This window comes from Pieris brassicae, chromosome 7 (assembly GCF_905147105.1).
Source record: "Pieris brassicae chromosome 7, ilPieBrab1.1, whole genome shotgun sequence".
In the NCBI taxonomy this organism is placed as follows: Eukaryota; Metazoa; Arthropoda; class Insecta; order Lepidoptera; family Pieridae; genus Pieris; species Pieris brassicae.
The window spans coordinates 2669991-2687143 of record NC_059671.1 but is presented as its reverse complement, the minus strand read 5'-3'; the positions used below and the strand labels follow the sequence as shown (position 1 = coordinate 2687143).

Here is a 17153-nt window from a genome sequence, read left to right as displayed (position 1 = left end):
CTTATTAACAGACGTCATGTCACACATCATTTCGATGAAGTGAAACCCGCTAATGTTTCACATGACTATAACATATTATAATGTTAATAACGTTAGAACCTATTATTAATTTTACTATATTATCTTATTTTATTAACCATATAAATTACATTTATTAAGATAATATTTTCGTTACAGCGTATTGGCCTACGGAGAATTCATACATCCAATCACTCACAGTCCCGGGTTGTATTTTGACCCGATTGGGAAACTAAACATAAACACTGGGTATTTAGATATTGTATCACCTCTCGATATATCCCACATAGAACCACACTTAGGAAATATAAATTCAATTTTAGTTACCATTAAATACATATGTCGACAACTACAATTAGAAACAATAGACAATCTAGAATGTCAAAACATACTAGAACCCTTAACAGTCAGATACCATGACTTAGTTAATGAGTTTTCTTCTATTTCCCATTTAACGGACAGCAACAGACATAAAAGATCACCCTGGTTTGGTGGCATCGGACCCCTTGCTAAAATAGTTTTTGGCACCCTAAATGAGGACGATGCTATCAGATATGATAACGCAATACGTAATAGCGAAAATAATGAAAAAAGGTTGGCCTCCTTAATAAAAGAAAACATATTAGTCACTAGTTCCACTCTATTTAAAATTAATGAAACCTTATATAAAATTAAAATTAACGAAGCCAATCTTAATAACGCTATCAACGAATTCTCAGTACATATAAAAAAACTTAAGTGTAATTTCCGATCAAATATTAGTAAAATCCAAAATTAATTCTATAATAAACAGCTTAGAAGCTTCCATGCTAACATTGTCGTTTCAACTCTCTGACATTGTCTATGCGATCATTCTCAGTAATAAAAACATCCTTCATCCGGCCATCTTAACGCCAAAACAACTGTACTTAGAACTCGTTGACTATTATAAACATTTACCTGTAGATTATAAGTTCCCAGTAGAATTAGAATTAAACAACATGTACTCGTTAATGAATGTATCCGGTGTAACGTGTTATAGCTTTAATAGCAAAATCATTTTTATTCTAAGAATTCCATTAGTGTCTCCAATTAGTTTTAATTTATATGAAACAATAGCACTACCAACGCCCTATAGCAATGTTAATCCAACCGCTTTCAGTTTTATTATTCCTAGTTTTAAATATATCGGAGTGACCAAAGACAAGTCAGAATATTGTCATTTAGATAGTCTTAATACCTGCAAATTTGTTAATCTCAACAACTATATTTGTGACATCATGAACACCTTTTCAACAACTGAAAACCCTAGTTGTGAAACTGAAATCCTGTTAAATTTAATTAATAAACTCCCAAACCAATGTAAAATAGAATTCATACATGGTACAGTAGATATTTGGAAAACTCTTTATAATAACAATTGGCTTTATATACAATCTCATACCAATAAACTGTTTATAGAATGCTTAAACCAAAATGTAATCGAGAAAAATCTACACGGCATTGGAATTGTTAAAATCCCCATTAACTGTAAAGCACATTGTAAAGGTACGAAATTAATTCCCAAGCTAAAAGTATATTCTCTTAATACCACAGATATTCACGTACAATCAGATTTCAATCTAATTAATGATTCATGTTGTAATTTCGATAAGGTTGTAAACAAATTGAATAATGAGGCTCCTTTAAAACTATTAAATATTAACTTAGACACTTATGCAAACGAACTTAAATCAAAATCAAAGGTCATATCAGCTACCGCTGATGAAATTATAAATCAACATACAATTTTAAAATACGAGACTCAGTATTCAATCATTTTCTATATAATCATAGGAATTATATTAATGTACTGTATTTTTAAGATTTCTTTTATAATAAAGAAACGCAGCCGTCTCCTATCTAGATCCTCTCAATCACAACTTGGTGACTTACCTATAACTCAAGTTACCCCTATTACCTCTTCTATATCTCAAGAATCCATACAACCCCATCACTCTAATCCTGAAATTAATCAAACAAAAAATATCCCAGCACCTAGCATCAGAAGGCACCTATAGAGTATATCTTTTCCTAAACTTCGAATTATAACCCCGAAGTTTAGTCTTACCCCAGGAGATGTTACACCCTTATTCTGTTAGCCTTAGAGCTGACTTCATTATTCCTTTTCAACACATAAACACTTTGCTTCCTATAAAACCAACATCCGCTCTAACCCCAGTTAGTTGTATCCTACTCCTTACTCAAGACGGTTGCTCCAAATTCATATTTTGTTTTTTTAAAAAGCTATATTCATAAACAGTTATAACAGTACGTAAAACAATTCTACCCAAAACACGTTTGAACTTGTCGTTAACCAAAACGGACAGTAGAATGGGTAAACGAAAAACCTGTACTTTATTGTATACAGATAGTCTAAAAAAAAATCAATTTATTACAAAACTTTTTATCTGTCATCGGAGATTTGTTTAAATAATTGGATTATTGTATAATTTTCTGAATCAACAGCTTGACGCAATCGAAGTCAAACATACAGACAGTCCTGATACTCCAGAAAAAACGATAGAAGACTGTGCGCCTGGTAGTCCACATGTCAACGTTATTGCGGTACCTGGACTTAAGTGACCTTCACCAACCCCACACCGATGAGTGGATTGTTTACCATTTCTGTGACCCTGGTAGATGGGGATACGGTTGAGAAGATTAAAGCCAAGATCGCTAAAGAGATTAAAGCTATTAAAGGTTAGTAAAAAAAATGGTTAAAATAAATCCAAGCTTATGTCATTTTCAGTGGGTCCAGTGTTTTTACTATTCTAGGAAATATTCTCTAAGGATTCACTTGAATTGACAGAGTGTTTGTGGCTTAAAAGCAAATAGGACAATTTCTGTGTTTGTTTGTATTATAATAATATAATATTTTTGTGTAATGAAATAATGCAAGTAAAATTTGATAAAGTTAGTTCTATTGAAATATAAACGCAATTTTTTACACAACTCGACTTTTCTTCACAGCAGTCGGGTTCAGCGACTGCTACATGAACTTGTCAAATAAATTTGATATAAAGGTTATATATAGGCCATCTATTGCTGGGAAGTATAAAGCAGTCAGCTGTAATTTTTTAATTGTCTCACTATGTATTGTGTGTTAATTATTATGTATACGTTAGTTTACTGTCAAATTATTTGATTACGATAGTAAGAAATAACTATTAGTATGTAAATTTAAAATACAATTTATTTTAAACACACAAATACAGTATTTACAATATTTTTAACATGCATAGTATTAATATTAATAATTCAAAATGAATAAATAGAAAATTAAAACAAATTTGGTCCCTGTGGCAGCATTTCCTCGCTGTAGTGTGTGTGGTATATCTACCAGGCGCAAGCTTAAATCTTTAATTTAGTTAAATAACTATTATATTTATATAGTTAAATTGAAAACCCTGAAAATATTTTTTATTAACTTTCAGACATAAATGCTCTAAAGCTGTGGCGATATCTTGATCCGGCGTTAGGTCCTCGCAAGATTCCAGTAGCAGGCGATCACGTGACAAAATGCGCGGAACTCGTCAATGGCGATGGTATACGCGTACACGTGGAAGCGTCGCGTATAGAACTCGTTCAGAACGGAACGAATATTGACGTCGGCTTACAGTTTGTGTATACTTATGATAAGTGATTGTTTTCAGAAATATATTTATTTATTTTTATAATAAGTGTTTTATTTTGTTAGTCCTTTATTTGTTTAGAGATTTTAATGCTTCGAAAAGTGGTAAGAAACGTAAGAAAAGTTTCTAAAACTCTTTGAACAATTTTATTAAAAAAATAATCTTTGTTTTTACGGTCAAGTTTAGAAATTTATTGGTTAGTTTATTTGTTGTGAGCACTGAATACAGTTGTGAATTTCCAACATGCCTTTAGGCACATCAATGTGTAAGTAAGCATTTTGCGAATGTATATGCATCTGCATAAAGTATTTAATGACGAAATATAGTATTGCCATCAGAAGAGCTATAGATTTACGTTTTGTTCATTTCTGTCTCATCGCATTAGTTATCAAGAATTCAAATAAACCAAAAAAAAAATCGCTTTAAATAATTTATATATGGTAATTGCGCACACTTAAACACACACACATATTGCGTAAAACACCGACATATTGAGTATAACACTAGATTGGCATTGTGATGATATTTTTTTACTTTCTATCGAATCGATTACGAGTGCATTACAGCAGTCGGACAGACTCATGTTAAATGTTTTATTAAAATTTGATTATATAGTCGCAAGGAGTTATAATGGGTTAAAAAATAAAAGAGTTGCAATTTTATATTATATTTAAATAACATATAAACGTTTATTCACATAAAAATGTTTAACATCGCGAAAACGATATGGCGGCGATCCCCGGCGGTCGCTGGCTATGCGAACACAAATAAAAAAAACGATTTCCATAGCTGTGATTTAGGGCTGATCCTTGATTTACCACAAACAATTTGATTAAACAAAATACAGTGTAATCTGTATAACTCGCACCTCGTTAAATCGACATCCTCAGTGAGTCGCAAAAAAATTGCCATTCCTTTCCGCTGAACCTTTTAAGTGTGCGGTATCTCGAATTATTTAGACGTTGCTACTCGAACAAAATGTTATTTCCCTACGAAATATTGATAATACATATTTATACTCTCTAAAAACGGACAAGTCGGAGTTAATAAAATATATTGACGTCTTACTTGGCATTCCCCGAAATAATAACAATTAAAAAGAATGTTCGGGGTTCGGAGTATTGTTATTGTCATTGTACGTAGTTTAAATCAAAATAACGGATTTGTTTAGTGTACAGTTTACTTCATTAATATGTAAAAATATATACAACAAAACTTATTTGAATTGTGATTCAAATTCGACTCTACAAATGGAAAAATACACATAGAAATCGCGGCTTCGTATGTCGAAATTTCAGCAGTCAAATCATATGTATCTAAGTTCTTGTTAAGTTGAAAATCTCGTTAGCATTTCCCTTGACATTCGAGTTATAGAGATTCCATTGTATTACTAAATTTATTTAAAATGCAAAATTAATCTACTATTTCGAGACGACAAACATGAGTGAAAAATTGTAACTGCCTTTGACTTTGAATAAAATTCTTGCTTAATAAGTAAGAAAATATATTTTGGAATGTCGTAAATAAGGATCATAAAGTAGCATTTAGGTCGTAACTCAGTCTTTGTGTTTCTCACGATACCATAAATATGTCTATTGTGAAAAAGGCACTAAATAGAACCAAAAAACTAAAAGAAATGGCCACAAAAAATTTCACCAATATTGACTTAGACATCCCTTCATCCATCCACGCAGGTTTGCGTACTATAAAGACTTTTTATTGCCATAAAACACTTCTTATAACATAAATAATATAAATGCATTTGAATGCTGTGAAAACTCCGCTCTTGGCATTCATGGTCATGCAACATTAAAGCAATAAAGTAAAAAATGATTATGTTATTTAGAAAAGTCCTTCCAGTCACGAGAATCAGGCCTCTTTACTGACATAACTATATCTGATGAGAATCAAGCAATAACTTTTATATTCCTGTTTTGTTAAATAATTATTTAAAAAATTAATGGAATTCTTAATTTGAATATTTTTTGCGAATTTATTTATCTATGGCGTACAACTTTTAAAATACATATGTGTTCACACATTTTACATAGAAATCTCATCATCTGTCTAGTAATATAATCAACGGTATTATTTTTATAGGAACGTTCATGTGATATATAATACTAAAACATACGTTCAGTTTAAAAAAGAATTGAATCAAATCACACTTATATACATAAATGAATGAAATCCCAAGATTTCATATTAAAAAAAAATTCATAAGTACGAATTTATCGTTAAAATTGAAGATCTATGTAAAATCTATGTTCTAAGTAAATAAAACATTTATATGTTTAATTTTAATGCGCTCTGTCGCCGTATAGTTCCTAATACTTTTCCATATTCGCGTTCGCATTTACCTCTAAAATTAAGTAAATCCTCGAATACTCATAATTAATTGGTTAGCTTGCTTTACCTAGACTTTTTAACACCTGAATCTACCAAAGTATTGTTAAGACTGCTGGCACGAGTTCACCTGCTTCTAAATAACACCGAGATATTTGACAAGATTTTAAAAACCATTTCAGCGTAATATTCACTAAACTACAAATTCAATTCTTATTATCATAAACGCGCCAAAATGTTTTTTCTGGCCAAGATGGCGTCGCATGACTCACTGTAAACACATGAGGAATTATTGAGATTTTTACTCATATAAATACGTATTATGAATCTATAAAAAAAACCAGCAAATAAAACTCCATAGTATTAATATTAAACAAGATATTATCAACATGTATACGTCATTGTCGATTCGACTAATCTGTTCTGTGTCGCGTAACTGACATATAAAAATCTATATTTTAACTGTGTTTTTTTTAGATAAATTATTATTATACCAGTGATTTTACTGTTTAACGCCTTTTAAAGTCTAGTTTTAGATAGATTACTCTTAACAATACTTTATTTTTCACTGTCATCTGTCAAATAGGCTTTTCGATAGAGTATTGAATTTTATAGAACTACTAAGAAGCGTCTATAATGGTCCTATAGTAGTAGCATTTTAGTAAGTTCAGAGTGCAGGTGTTAATAATTCCATACAATTAGAATATTCGAGAATAAACTCCACAAGTTAAAAAATAAACCAAATTTAACTAGACACCATTGTTGCCATAATTGCGGCCAAATAGTTATCTATTGTCGAATGGACATTATATAAAATATATGACAAAAATCCTTTACCAAAGGTTTATGAATAAGACGAGATTTTGACATTGATTACAGAATGTACTGAGATTTAAAACATACTGGTAGGTAAGATTTATTTCCTTTAAACGACAACAATAGCTAACCTAAGCAATTTTTAATGAAAACATTCTGATAAAATAAGGTTAAAATAAATCAATTAACATAAAAACCGTCTCGGAACTTATTTGTTGACATAAAAATACGATATAATGTTGCAATTTTCTAATCATTTCATAATTAACAGGGACATATACATATGTAAAAGCTCAATTCATTCTGTAACAGCCGCACTACGGCTTTTTTCTGCGATATTATTTTATACTAATTACAATATAAGTATTAGTCTAGCATTTAGTTTAAATCGCGGAAGAAACTCGAGTGCGGCGTTAACTTAAATCAGAACGCGGTTATGGTATTAATACCCGCAAATTAACGTACGTACTCGTACGTTATGTGGGCCCGTTGGCGAATAGTTTGTTTCCTTCTTGAATAATTGGCCTACATTTCTTCCGACCAGCTAGAAAAAAAAGCGGGTGACATTGATATAGTGGCAATGAAAGCCAGTAACTATTTAATGGAGGCCGCCCATTCTTTCCGTATCTACCTCAAGAATCACTGCGCAGTCCGAAAGCCTAAAAAAGGCGAAGCGCCCAAACCGGAGCGGAAGCCGAATAAGGCGGTGATATGGGTCGCTAAGGAGTACCCGAAGTGGCAACATATGATTTTGAGTACTCTCAAGGAGTTAAATGGGGTAACTATACTGTTATAACGTAATTAGTTTCGCTTGATTTATTTATTGTGTCCTTAAACATTGTGCAAAGCAATTTAAGATTAGCGTGCTGTTACACCCTTATTCTGTTAGCCTTAGAGCTGACTTCATTATTCCTTTTCAACACATAAACACCTTGCTTCCTATAAAACCAACATCCGCTCTAACCCCAGTTAGTTGTATCCTACTACTTACTCAAGACGGTTGCTCCAAATTCATATTTTGTTTTTTTAAAAAGCTATATTCATAAACAGTTATAACAATTGGTGGCAGCGCAAAGGGATTTTTAAATAAATCCTCGGTTCGTCTCTAAGTTACGCGTGTGAAAAGTTTAAAAAGTGGAAAAGTGCAAGTGCCCATTTATCTAAAAGCAATACCACTTCCTACACGTGAGAGCAATTCATATTCAGGAGTTAATCGGAAAAATCCATCCTTAAGAAAAAAAGGAATATATATAAATAACTGCAAACAACTCAACCTTATTCAAGTGCCCGTAAATCTGCAACAACCATAAATTAATATCAATTCATCTCATCAGCATCGAGAGTGACAATCAACTACAGCAACAACCTCGACGGGATGTTTATACTATCCATTCTCAAGACATTAAATATTCTGTAAGTCTTTGGTCATATTATTTTAAATTGTTTTATTTTTTCTATTTACTTTTGTAAGTTCTGTGTATATTTTATTTTGTGTGTAATATTAAAATGGAAAGCCGAACACTAAGCCCGGGTGGTACCAAACCCGAAGTCTGCATCACTGACACAGAAGATGAAAACGCTCTTCTTCCCCCTCCTGGACCTATCACCAGATCAAAAAAGAAACCTTCACCTACAATTTTACAAACTAGATCCGAATTAGAGTTATCAATTCTACTTAAATTCATTAAACCATTCGACGGTTCTAGAAACAAATTAAATTCATTCCTATCAAACTGTAATAATGCTTACGAACTAGCTTCAGAATATCAAAAAGAAATCTTATTTAAATTCATTCTTTGCCAATTAGAGGGTAAAGCAGAAACAGCCTGTTCAATTAAAGAATTTTCGAATTGGCCCCAACTCAAAGAATTTCTTAAAACCCAGTTTAGCGAAAGAAAACATTACACACATTTACTCACAGACTTGCAAGAGTGTAAACAGTTAGCCAATGAACCCGTCAGCCAATATGCACTTAGAATAGAAACATACCTTTCACAATTATTAACGGAAATATCAATCAACCACGGGCATAAGAATAGGGAAATGTATGGCAGAACCGCGGCTATGGAAGAATTAGCCCTCCATCACTTTCAAATGGGGTTGTCCCCAAGAATCTCCAACATCGTTAGATGTAAATCTCCAAAGTCGCTCAACGAAGCTATCAACATCGCCACTTCCGAAGAAAAAATCCAACAATTCCTATTCAAAACAAATTCCCATAAAGAAAAATTTACTAAAGTCTCAATTCACAAATCCGATCCTCCTCCTACTTCTTCAAACCCGAAACCAATTCCTTTCTGCAAATATTGTAAAAATTCAGGGCATACCTTAGAAAATTGCAGAAAGAGGGAATATAATAATAAATTTAAATCTCAAAATCCAAGGACACCTCAGCGTGTCCATAACCTTATTCAACAGGACAACTCAAATTCCGACTCAAACGAGGGTTACGACACGGTCGATTACGATTCTGATTCAAAAAACGAGTAACCGTCTCGTCCCGGTGTCGTGCGGGACCTTCAATTCGAAAATCGACACCCTCAACGCCAATTACTAAATCCTCTGTATCCGTGCAGCAGAGTAAAACCTCTGACCTGCTAACTACTAAATCCTCTGTATCCGTGCAGCAGAATAAAACCTCTGACCTGCCAATTACTAAATCCTCTGTATCCGTGCAGCAGAATAAAACCTCTGACCTGCCAATTACTAAATCCTCTGTATCCGTGCAGCAGAATAAAACCTCTGACCTGCCAATTACTAAATCCTCTGTATCCGTGCAGCAGAGTAAAACCTCTGACCTGCCAACTACTAAATCCTCTGTATCCGTGCAGCAGAATAAAACCTCTGACCTGCCAATTACTAAATCCTCTGTATCCGTGCAGCAGAGTAAAACCTCTGACCTGCCAACTACTAAATCCTCTGTATCTGCGCAGGAGTGTACCACTAACCTGCCAAAGCCTACTAGATCCTATGAAATACTCAGCGACCCTTCGAAAACGCTCTTACCTCATGTCTTGGTTGATTCATCAGTATCTGATATCCCATTATCCCTTTTAGTAGACTCTGGATCATCGATAAGCCTTTTGAAAAACATATCAATTCAGAAACAACCCCGAATCATTAAAGAATCTATTCAAATAAAAGGAATCGATTCTTCAGACGAAGCTATTAATACAGCTGGTCATTTTCAGTTAAAACTAAAAATTTCAAATTCCACATTGACTCATAAATTTCACATTGTAAATAATATTAATTTACCATACGATGGTATCATAGGTTCCGACATGCTTAACGCCCTCAGCTGTAAAATAGATTACACAAAGGACTTACTCTATATAGGTAAAATTACGACCAAACTATTTTTTAATGAACCTATCTATTTAATTCCGCCAAGAACCGAAGCTATAATCGAATGCTCTATTTCCAATCCTAAATTAAAAGAAGGTTTAATCCTAGATCAAAAGATTTATCCTAACCTATTGGTAGCTAACTGCTTAGTAACTGTAAAAGAAAATAAAAGAATTAATGTATCAGTCCTAAATATTTCAGAGGAACCTATAAACCTGAAATCAAATTTTAATCTTAATTTAACTCCTATAGACACTTATAAACTGTTGTACTAATATGATTAATAAATATTCAACAATATTTATTAATCATATTAGTACAACCAAATGTACTGTTCAAAGAACCAAGGAAGTCTTAAATCAACTACGAATTTTTCACTTAAATAATGAAGAAAGAGAAGCTCTTCTCCAACTATGCTCTTATTATTCGGATATATTTCATCTTCCAAACGAAAACCTCACATATACTAATGCCATGAGACATGAGATTAGAACAACCACCGACATTCTAATTCATACCAAAACATATCGTTTTCCGTTCCGTTTCATAAATACACAAAGTCGAAGTCCGTAACCAAATCGACAAGATGTTAAAACAACACATAATTGAACCTTCTAATTCCCCATGGTCCTCACCAATTTGGGTGGTACCCAAGAAACTAGATGCTTCTAACGTACAAAAATGGCGTATTGTTATAGATTCTCGTAAGTTAAATGATATTTCAATAGGCGACACGTATCCTATTCCTCAGATTGCAGAAATCCTTGACCAACTTGGGTGTAGCAAATATTTCTCCACGTTAGATCTAGCATCAGGCTTTCACCAAATCCAACTTAAGAATGAGGATAAACCCAAAACCGCCTTCACAGTACCTGAAGGTCATTTTCAATTCTGTCGAATGCCATTCGGACTGAAAAATGCCCCAGCAACCTTCCAAAGGCTGATGAACTCTGTATTGTCAGGACTCCAAGGAGACAGGTGCTTTGTTTACTTAGATGACATAGTCTGCTACTCTCCTGATCTTAATATACATATAAAAAATCTCGAATCCATCTTCCAGAGAATGCGCGAGTTCAATCTCAAATTACAACCAGACAAATGCGAGTTTCTGCGTCGCGAAGCCGGTTATCTTGGGCATATTATTTCCGAAGACGGTGTCAAGCCAAATCCAGACAAGGTCAAAGCTGTAATAAAATTCCCAATTCCTAAAAATCCGAAAGATATAAAATCTTTCCTCGGCCTTGTTTCATATTATCGAAGATTTATTCCAGACTTCTCAAACATTGCAAAACCCCTTACCTCTCTCCTCAAAAAGGATCAAATCTTTTCATGGGAAAATCAACAACAATTAACATTTGAACTCCTTAAAGAAAAACTTACTTCAGCACCAGTCCTGTGCTATCCTGATTTCACGAAACCTTTCATTCTTACAACGGATGCTTCTAACCATGCTCTCGGAGTAGTCCTTTCACAAGGATCAACAGGTCAAGAAAGACCTATTGCTTTCGCATCCCGAACTCTCAATCAAAGTGAATCCAATTATAGCACAACTGAAAAGGAGTTGTTAGCTATCATATTTGGCTGTAAGACATTTTATATGGACAAAAATTCCAAATCATTACAGATCATAAACCACTTAAATGGCTATTCAATCATAAAGATCCTTCCAGTAAGCTGCAGCGGTGGCGCCTCAAGCTTGAGGAATACGATTATGAAATCATTTATAAAAAAGGAAAACTAAATTCCGCCGCCGACGCCTTATCCCGTTATCCCGTAAATCCTATATTACCTATAGAACATCCTAGTAACATTCCAAATCCTCAAGACGCCACACTAGATTCGGGACTAATGGATCTTCTCGTCACTCCACCATCATTTAATCCAGATGACGCTTTCATGTCACCCATTCCAATGGAAACCATGTCACACCCTGAAATCCAAATCGATAACATATCCGATTCTCCCATCGACCCTCAAAAGGTTTTAGATGAATTCCTAAACCTGGAATCTCAACCAGATACAGGTAATCCAAATAACTCCGAAACCGACCAATTAACCATTCCTAAATTCCCTGAAATTCCTAATATTGACTCTCCTATTACACAAGATTCAGACCGATCTGAACCTTTAATTCAAGAACTATTCAATGGAAATTATTCACAGTTTTCTAAGTTAACAAAATCCAAAACCTTTGAGTCTAACGCTAAAATTCTAGAATCAAACTATCGTCTATCCTTAAAAGTTCCGACAAAGTCATTATCATACCAACTTCAATCGACTTAGATGATAGCAATCCCTATGTCGAAGAAATACTTTCGGAACTAACAAATAAAGAAGAATTCCTAAATAAAGAAAGAACTCTATATTCTTATATCTTGTTAAATATTCGCGATAAGATCATATATTTATTATTTACAAAAGTTCACCATTTCGACAATTCATCTTATGAAGATATTTACATTAGCTTAAAAACTCTACGTGATGAAATTATCTCTAAATCTTATCAACAAATAAGTATTACTAATTTTAAAGATCCTTTCGAATCCCATATATACACAAAACTGTATAATATAATTTTAATTCTATTTCATAATTCCAATATCTTCATTACTATTCATAAAAATTGTCTTATTTTCCCTTCACTTTCTGAAATAAAGAAAATTCTAAAAGAAAATCATGACATACCTATCGCAGGTCATTTAGGCACTATTCGCATGGTCAAACGCATCCAGGAAAAATATCACTGGAAGGGCATGCGCAGTGATATAGAAAACTATGTAAGATCCTGTAAATCATGTCAAGAAAATAAATCCTTGAGAAAATTAAACAGAGCACCGATGCAAATTACTACTACTTCTACTATTCCTTTCCAACGCATCGCAATGGATATAGTAGGTTCATTACCTGAATCAGGAACTGCAAAGATAAAATTCATACTAACTCTACAAGATGATCTCACAAAGTTTTCCGTTGCATATCCAATCCGTTCCACGACCGCCGAAGAAACAAGTGACTGTTTAATACATTTTATCACACTCTTCGGTATACCTAAAAGTATTCTCACGGATCAAGGTACAAATTTTACGTCAAACCTCTTCAAGAAAACTTGTGATTTCATGAAAATAAAACAACTCTGGTCAAGCCCTTACCACCCACAAACACAAGGCGCCCTAGAACGTAGTCATTCCACGTTAAAGGAATACCTCAAATCATTTGTTAACCAAGAACAAGATAATTGGCCTAGATATGTATACACGGCTATTATGACCTATAATACATCCGTTCATTGTACTACTAACTACACCCCTTACGAACTTTTGTTTGGACAAAAACCCTCTATTCCTGATTCAATATATAATACAAATCCTGATACCACATACCCTGAGTATCTCAAAATGCTAACTCATAGATTAAAATACTCAAGAGAAAAAGCCCTCGAAAATATCACGAAAGCTAAAGAAAGGTCAAAACAATATTACGACTCTCATACCAGACCCATAACGTATAAAGTAGGCGATTATGTCTATGTTAAAAATCATTTAAGACTCCGAAAAGCACCTTCCCCTATATGGAAAGGCCCTTATAAAATAATAAGGATAAACGGCAAAAATAACCTTACCTTACTTATTAACAGACGTCATGTCACACATCATTTCGGTGAAGTGAAACCCGCTAATGTTTCACATGACTATAACATATTATAATGTTAATAACGTTAGAATCTATTATTAATTTTACTATATTATCTTATTTTATTAACCATATAAATTACATTTATTAAGATAATATTTTCGTTACAGCATATTGGCCTACGGAGAATTCATACATCCAATCACTCACAGTCCCGGGTTGTATTTTGACCCGATTGGGAAACTAAACATAAACACTGGGTATTTAGATATTGTATCACCTCTCGATATATCCCACATAGAACCACACTTAGGAAATATAAATTCAATTTTAGTTACCATTAAATACATATGTCGACAACTACAATTAGAAACAATAGACAATCTAGAATGTCAAAACATACTAGAACCCTTAACAGTCAGATACCATGACTTAGTTAATGAGTTTTCTTCTATTTCCCATTTAACGGACAGCAACAGACATAAAAGATCAGCCTGGCTTGGTGGCATCGGATCCCTTGCTAAAATAGTTTTTGGCACCCTAAATGAGGACGATGCTATCAGATATGATAACGCAATACGTAATAGCGAAAATAATGAAAAAAGGTTGGCCTCCTTAATAAAAGAAAACATATTAGTCACTAGTTCCACTCTATTTAAAATTAATGAAACCTTATATAAAATTAAAATTAACGAAGCCAATCTTAATAACGCTATCAACGAATTCTCAGTACATATAAAAAACTTAAGTGTAATTTCCGATCAAATATTAGTAAAATCCAAAATTAATTCTATAATAAACAGCTTAGAAGCTTCCATGCTAACATTGTCGTTTCAACTCTCTGACATTGTCTATGCGATCATTCTCAGTAATCAAAACATCCTTCATCCGGCCATCTTAACGCCCAAACAACTGTACTTAGAACTCGTTGACTATTATAAACATTTACCTGTAGATTATAAGTTCCCAGTAGAATTAGAATTAAACAACATGTACTCGTTAATGAATGTATCCGGTGTAACGTGTTATAGCTTTAATAACAAAATCATTTTTATTCTAAGAATTCCATTAGTGTCTCCAATTAGTTTTAATTTATATGAAACAATAGCACTACCAACGCCCTATAGCAATGTTAATCCAACCGCTTTCAGTTTTATTATTCCTAGTTTTAAATATATCGGAGTGACCAAAGACAAGTCAGAATATTGTCATTTAGATAGTCTTAATACCTGCAAATTTGTTAATCTCAACAACTATATTTGTGACATCATGAACACCTTTTCAACAACTGAAAACCCTAGTTGTGAAACTGAAATCCTGTTAAATTTAATTAATAAACTCCCAAACCAATGTAAAATAGAATTCATACATGGTACAGTAGATATTTGGAAAACTCTTTATAATAACAATTGGCTTTATATACAATCTCATACCAATAAACTGTTTATAGAATGCTTAAACCAAAATGTAATCGAGAAAAATCTACACGGCATTGGAATTGTTAAAATCCCCATTAACTGTAAAGCACATTGTAAAGGTACGAAATTAATTCCCAAGCTAAAAGTATATTCTCTTAATACCACAGATATTCACGTACAATCAGATTTCAATCTAATTAATGATTCATGTTGTAATTTCGATAAGGTTGTAAACAAATTGAATAATGAGGCTCCTTTAAAACTATTAAATATTAACTTAGACACTTATGCAAACGAACTTAAATCAAAATCAAAGGTCATATCAGCTACCGCTGATGAAATTATAAATCAACATACAATTTTAAAATACGAGACTCAGTATTCAATCATTTTCTATATAATCATAGGAATTATATTAATGTACTGTATTTTTAAGATTTCTTTTATAATAAAGAAACGCAGCCGTCTCCTATCTAGATCCTCTCAATCACAACTTGGTGACTTACCTATAACTCAAGTTACCCCTATTACCTCTTCTATATCTCAAGAATCCATACAACCCCATCACTCTAATCCTGAAATTAATCAAACAAAAAATATCCCAGCACCTAGCATCAGAAGGCACCTATAGAGTATATCTTTTCCTAAACTTCGAATTATAACCCCGAAGTTTAGTCTTACCCCAGGAGATGTTACACCCTTATTCTGTTAGCCTTAGAGCTGACTTCATTATTCCTTTTCAACACATAAACACTTTGCTTCCTATAAAACCAACATCCGCTCTAACCCCAGTTAGTTGTATCCTACTCCTTACTCAAGACGGTTGCTCCAAATTCATATTTTGTTTTTTTAAAAAGCTATATTCATAAACAGTTATAACAGTACGTAAAACAATTCTACCCAAAACACGTTTGAACTTGTCGTTAACCAAAACGGACAGTAGAATGGGTAAACGAAAAACCTGTACTTTATTGTATACAGATAGTCTAAAAAAAAATCAATTTATTACAAAACTTTTTATCTGTCATCGGAGATTTGTTTAAATAATTGGATTATTGTATAATTTTCTGAATCAACAGCTTGACGCAATCGAAGTCAAACATACAGACAGTCCTGATACTCCAGAAAAAACGATAGAAGACTGTGCGCCTGGTAGTCCACATGTCAACGTTATTGCGGTACCTGGACTTAAGTGACCTTCACCAACCCCACACCGATGAGTGGATTGTTTACCATTTCTGTGACCCTGGTAGATGGGGATACGGTTGAGAAGATTAAAGCCAAGATCGCTAAAGAGATTAAAGCTATTAAAGGTTAGTAAAAAAAATGGTTAAAATAAATCCAAGCTTATGTCATTTTCAGTGGGTCCAGTGTTTTTACTATTCTAGGAAATATTCTCTAAGGATTCACTTGAATTGACAGAGTGTTTGTGGCTTAAAAGCAAATAGGACAATTTCTGTGTTTGTTTGTATTATAATAATATAATATTTTTGTGTAATGAAATAATGCAAGTAAAATTTGATAAAGTTAGTTCTATTGAAATATAAACGCAATTTTTTACACAACTCGACTTTTCTTCACAGCAGTCGGGTTCAGCGACTGCTACATGAACTTGTCAAATAAATTTGATATAAAGGTTATATATAGGCCATCTATTGCTGGGAAGTATAAAGCAGTCAGCTGTAATTTTTTAATTGTCTCACTATGTATTGTGTGTTAATTATTATGTATACGTTAGTTTACTGTCAAATTATTTGATTACGATAGTAAGAAATAACTATTAGTATGTAAATTTAAAATACAATTTATTTTAAACACACAAATACAGTATTTACAATATTTTTAACATGCATAGTATTAATATTAATAATTCAAAATGAATAAATAGAAAATTAAAACAAATTTGGTCCCTGTGGCAGCATTT

The 17153-nt window shown here is 33.0% G+C and overlaps 2 protein-coding genes across 2 annotated transcripts; both read left to right on the top strand.

Annotated features, from left to right (window-relative positions):
• The first annotated feature begins 2620 nt into the window (after nucleotides 1-2620).
• LOC123712191 (leucine--tRNA ligase, cytoplasmic-like) lies at nucleotides 2621-3713 on the top strand. Its single transcript, XM_045665182.1, has 2 exons — nucleotides 2621-2739; nucleotides 3474-3713. The coding sequence occupies exons 1-2, from the start codon at nucleotides 2643-2645 to the stop codon at nucleotides 3680-3682; spliced, it is 306 nt and encodes a 101-aa protein (XP_045521138.1). The 5' UTR covers nucleotides 2621-2642; the 3' UTR covers nucleotides 3683-3713.
• Nucleotides 3714-7350: 3637 nt separating this feature from the next.
• On the top strand, nucleotides 7351-16425 carry LOC123712204 (leucine--tRNA ligase, cytoplasmic-like). The gene is made up of 2 exons (XM_045665201.1): nucleotides 7351-7611; nucleotides 16309-16425. The coding sequence occupies exons 1-2, from the start codon at nucleotides 7414-7416 to the stop codon at nucleotides 16423-16425; spliced, it is 315 nt and encodes a 104-aa protein (XP_045521157.1). The 5' UTR covers nucleotides 7351-7413.
• The last annotated feature ends 728 nt before the right edge of the window (nucleotides 16426-17153 follow it).

Coding starts and splice junctions, on each gene's coding strand:
- LOC123712204 (XM_045665201.1), top strand. CDS start 7,414: ATGAAAGCCAGTAACTATTTAATGGAGGCCGCCCATTCTTTCCGTATC. Junction 7,612..16,308: donor CTCTCAAGGAGTTAAATGGG/GTAACTATACTG, acceptor CTGAATCAACAG/CTTGACGCAATCGAAGTCAA.
- LOC123712191 (XM_045665182.1), top strand. CDS start 2,643: ATGAGTGGATTGTTTACCATTTCTGTGACCCTGGTAGATGGGGATACG. Junction 2,740..3,473: donor AGAGATTAAAGCTATTAAAG/GTTAGTAAAAAA, acceptor ATTAACTTTCAG/ACATAAATGCTCTAAAGCTG.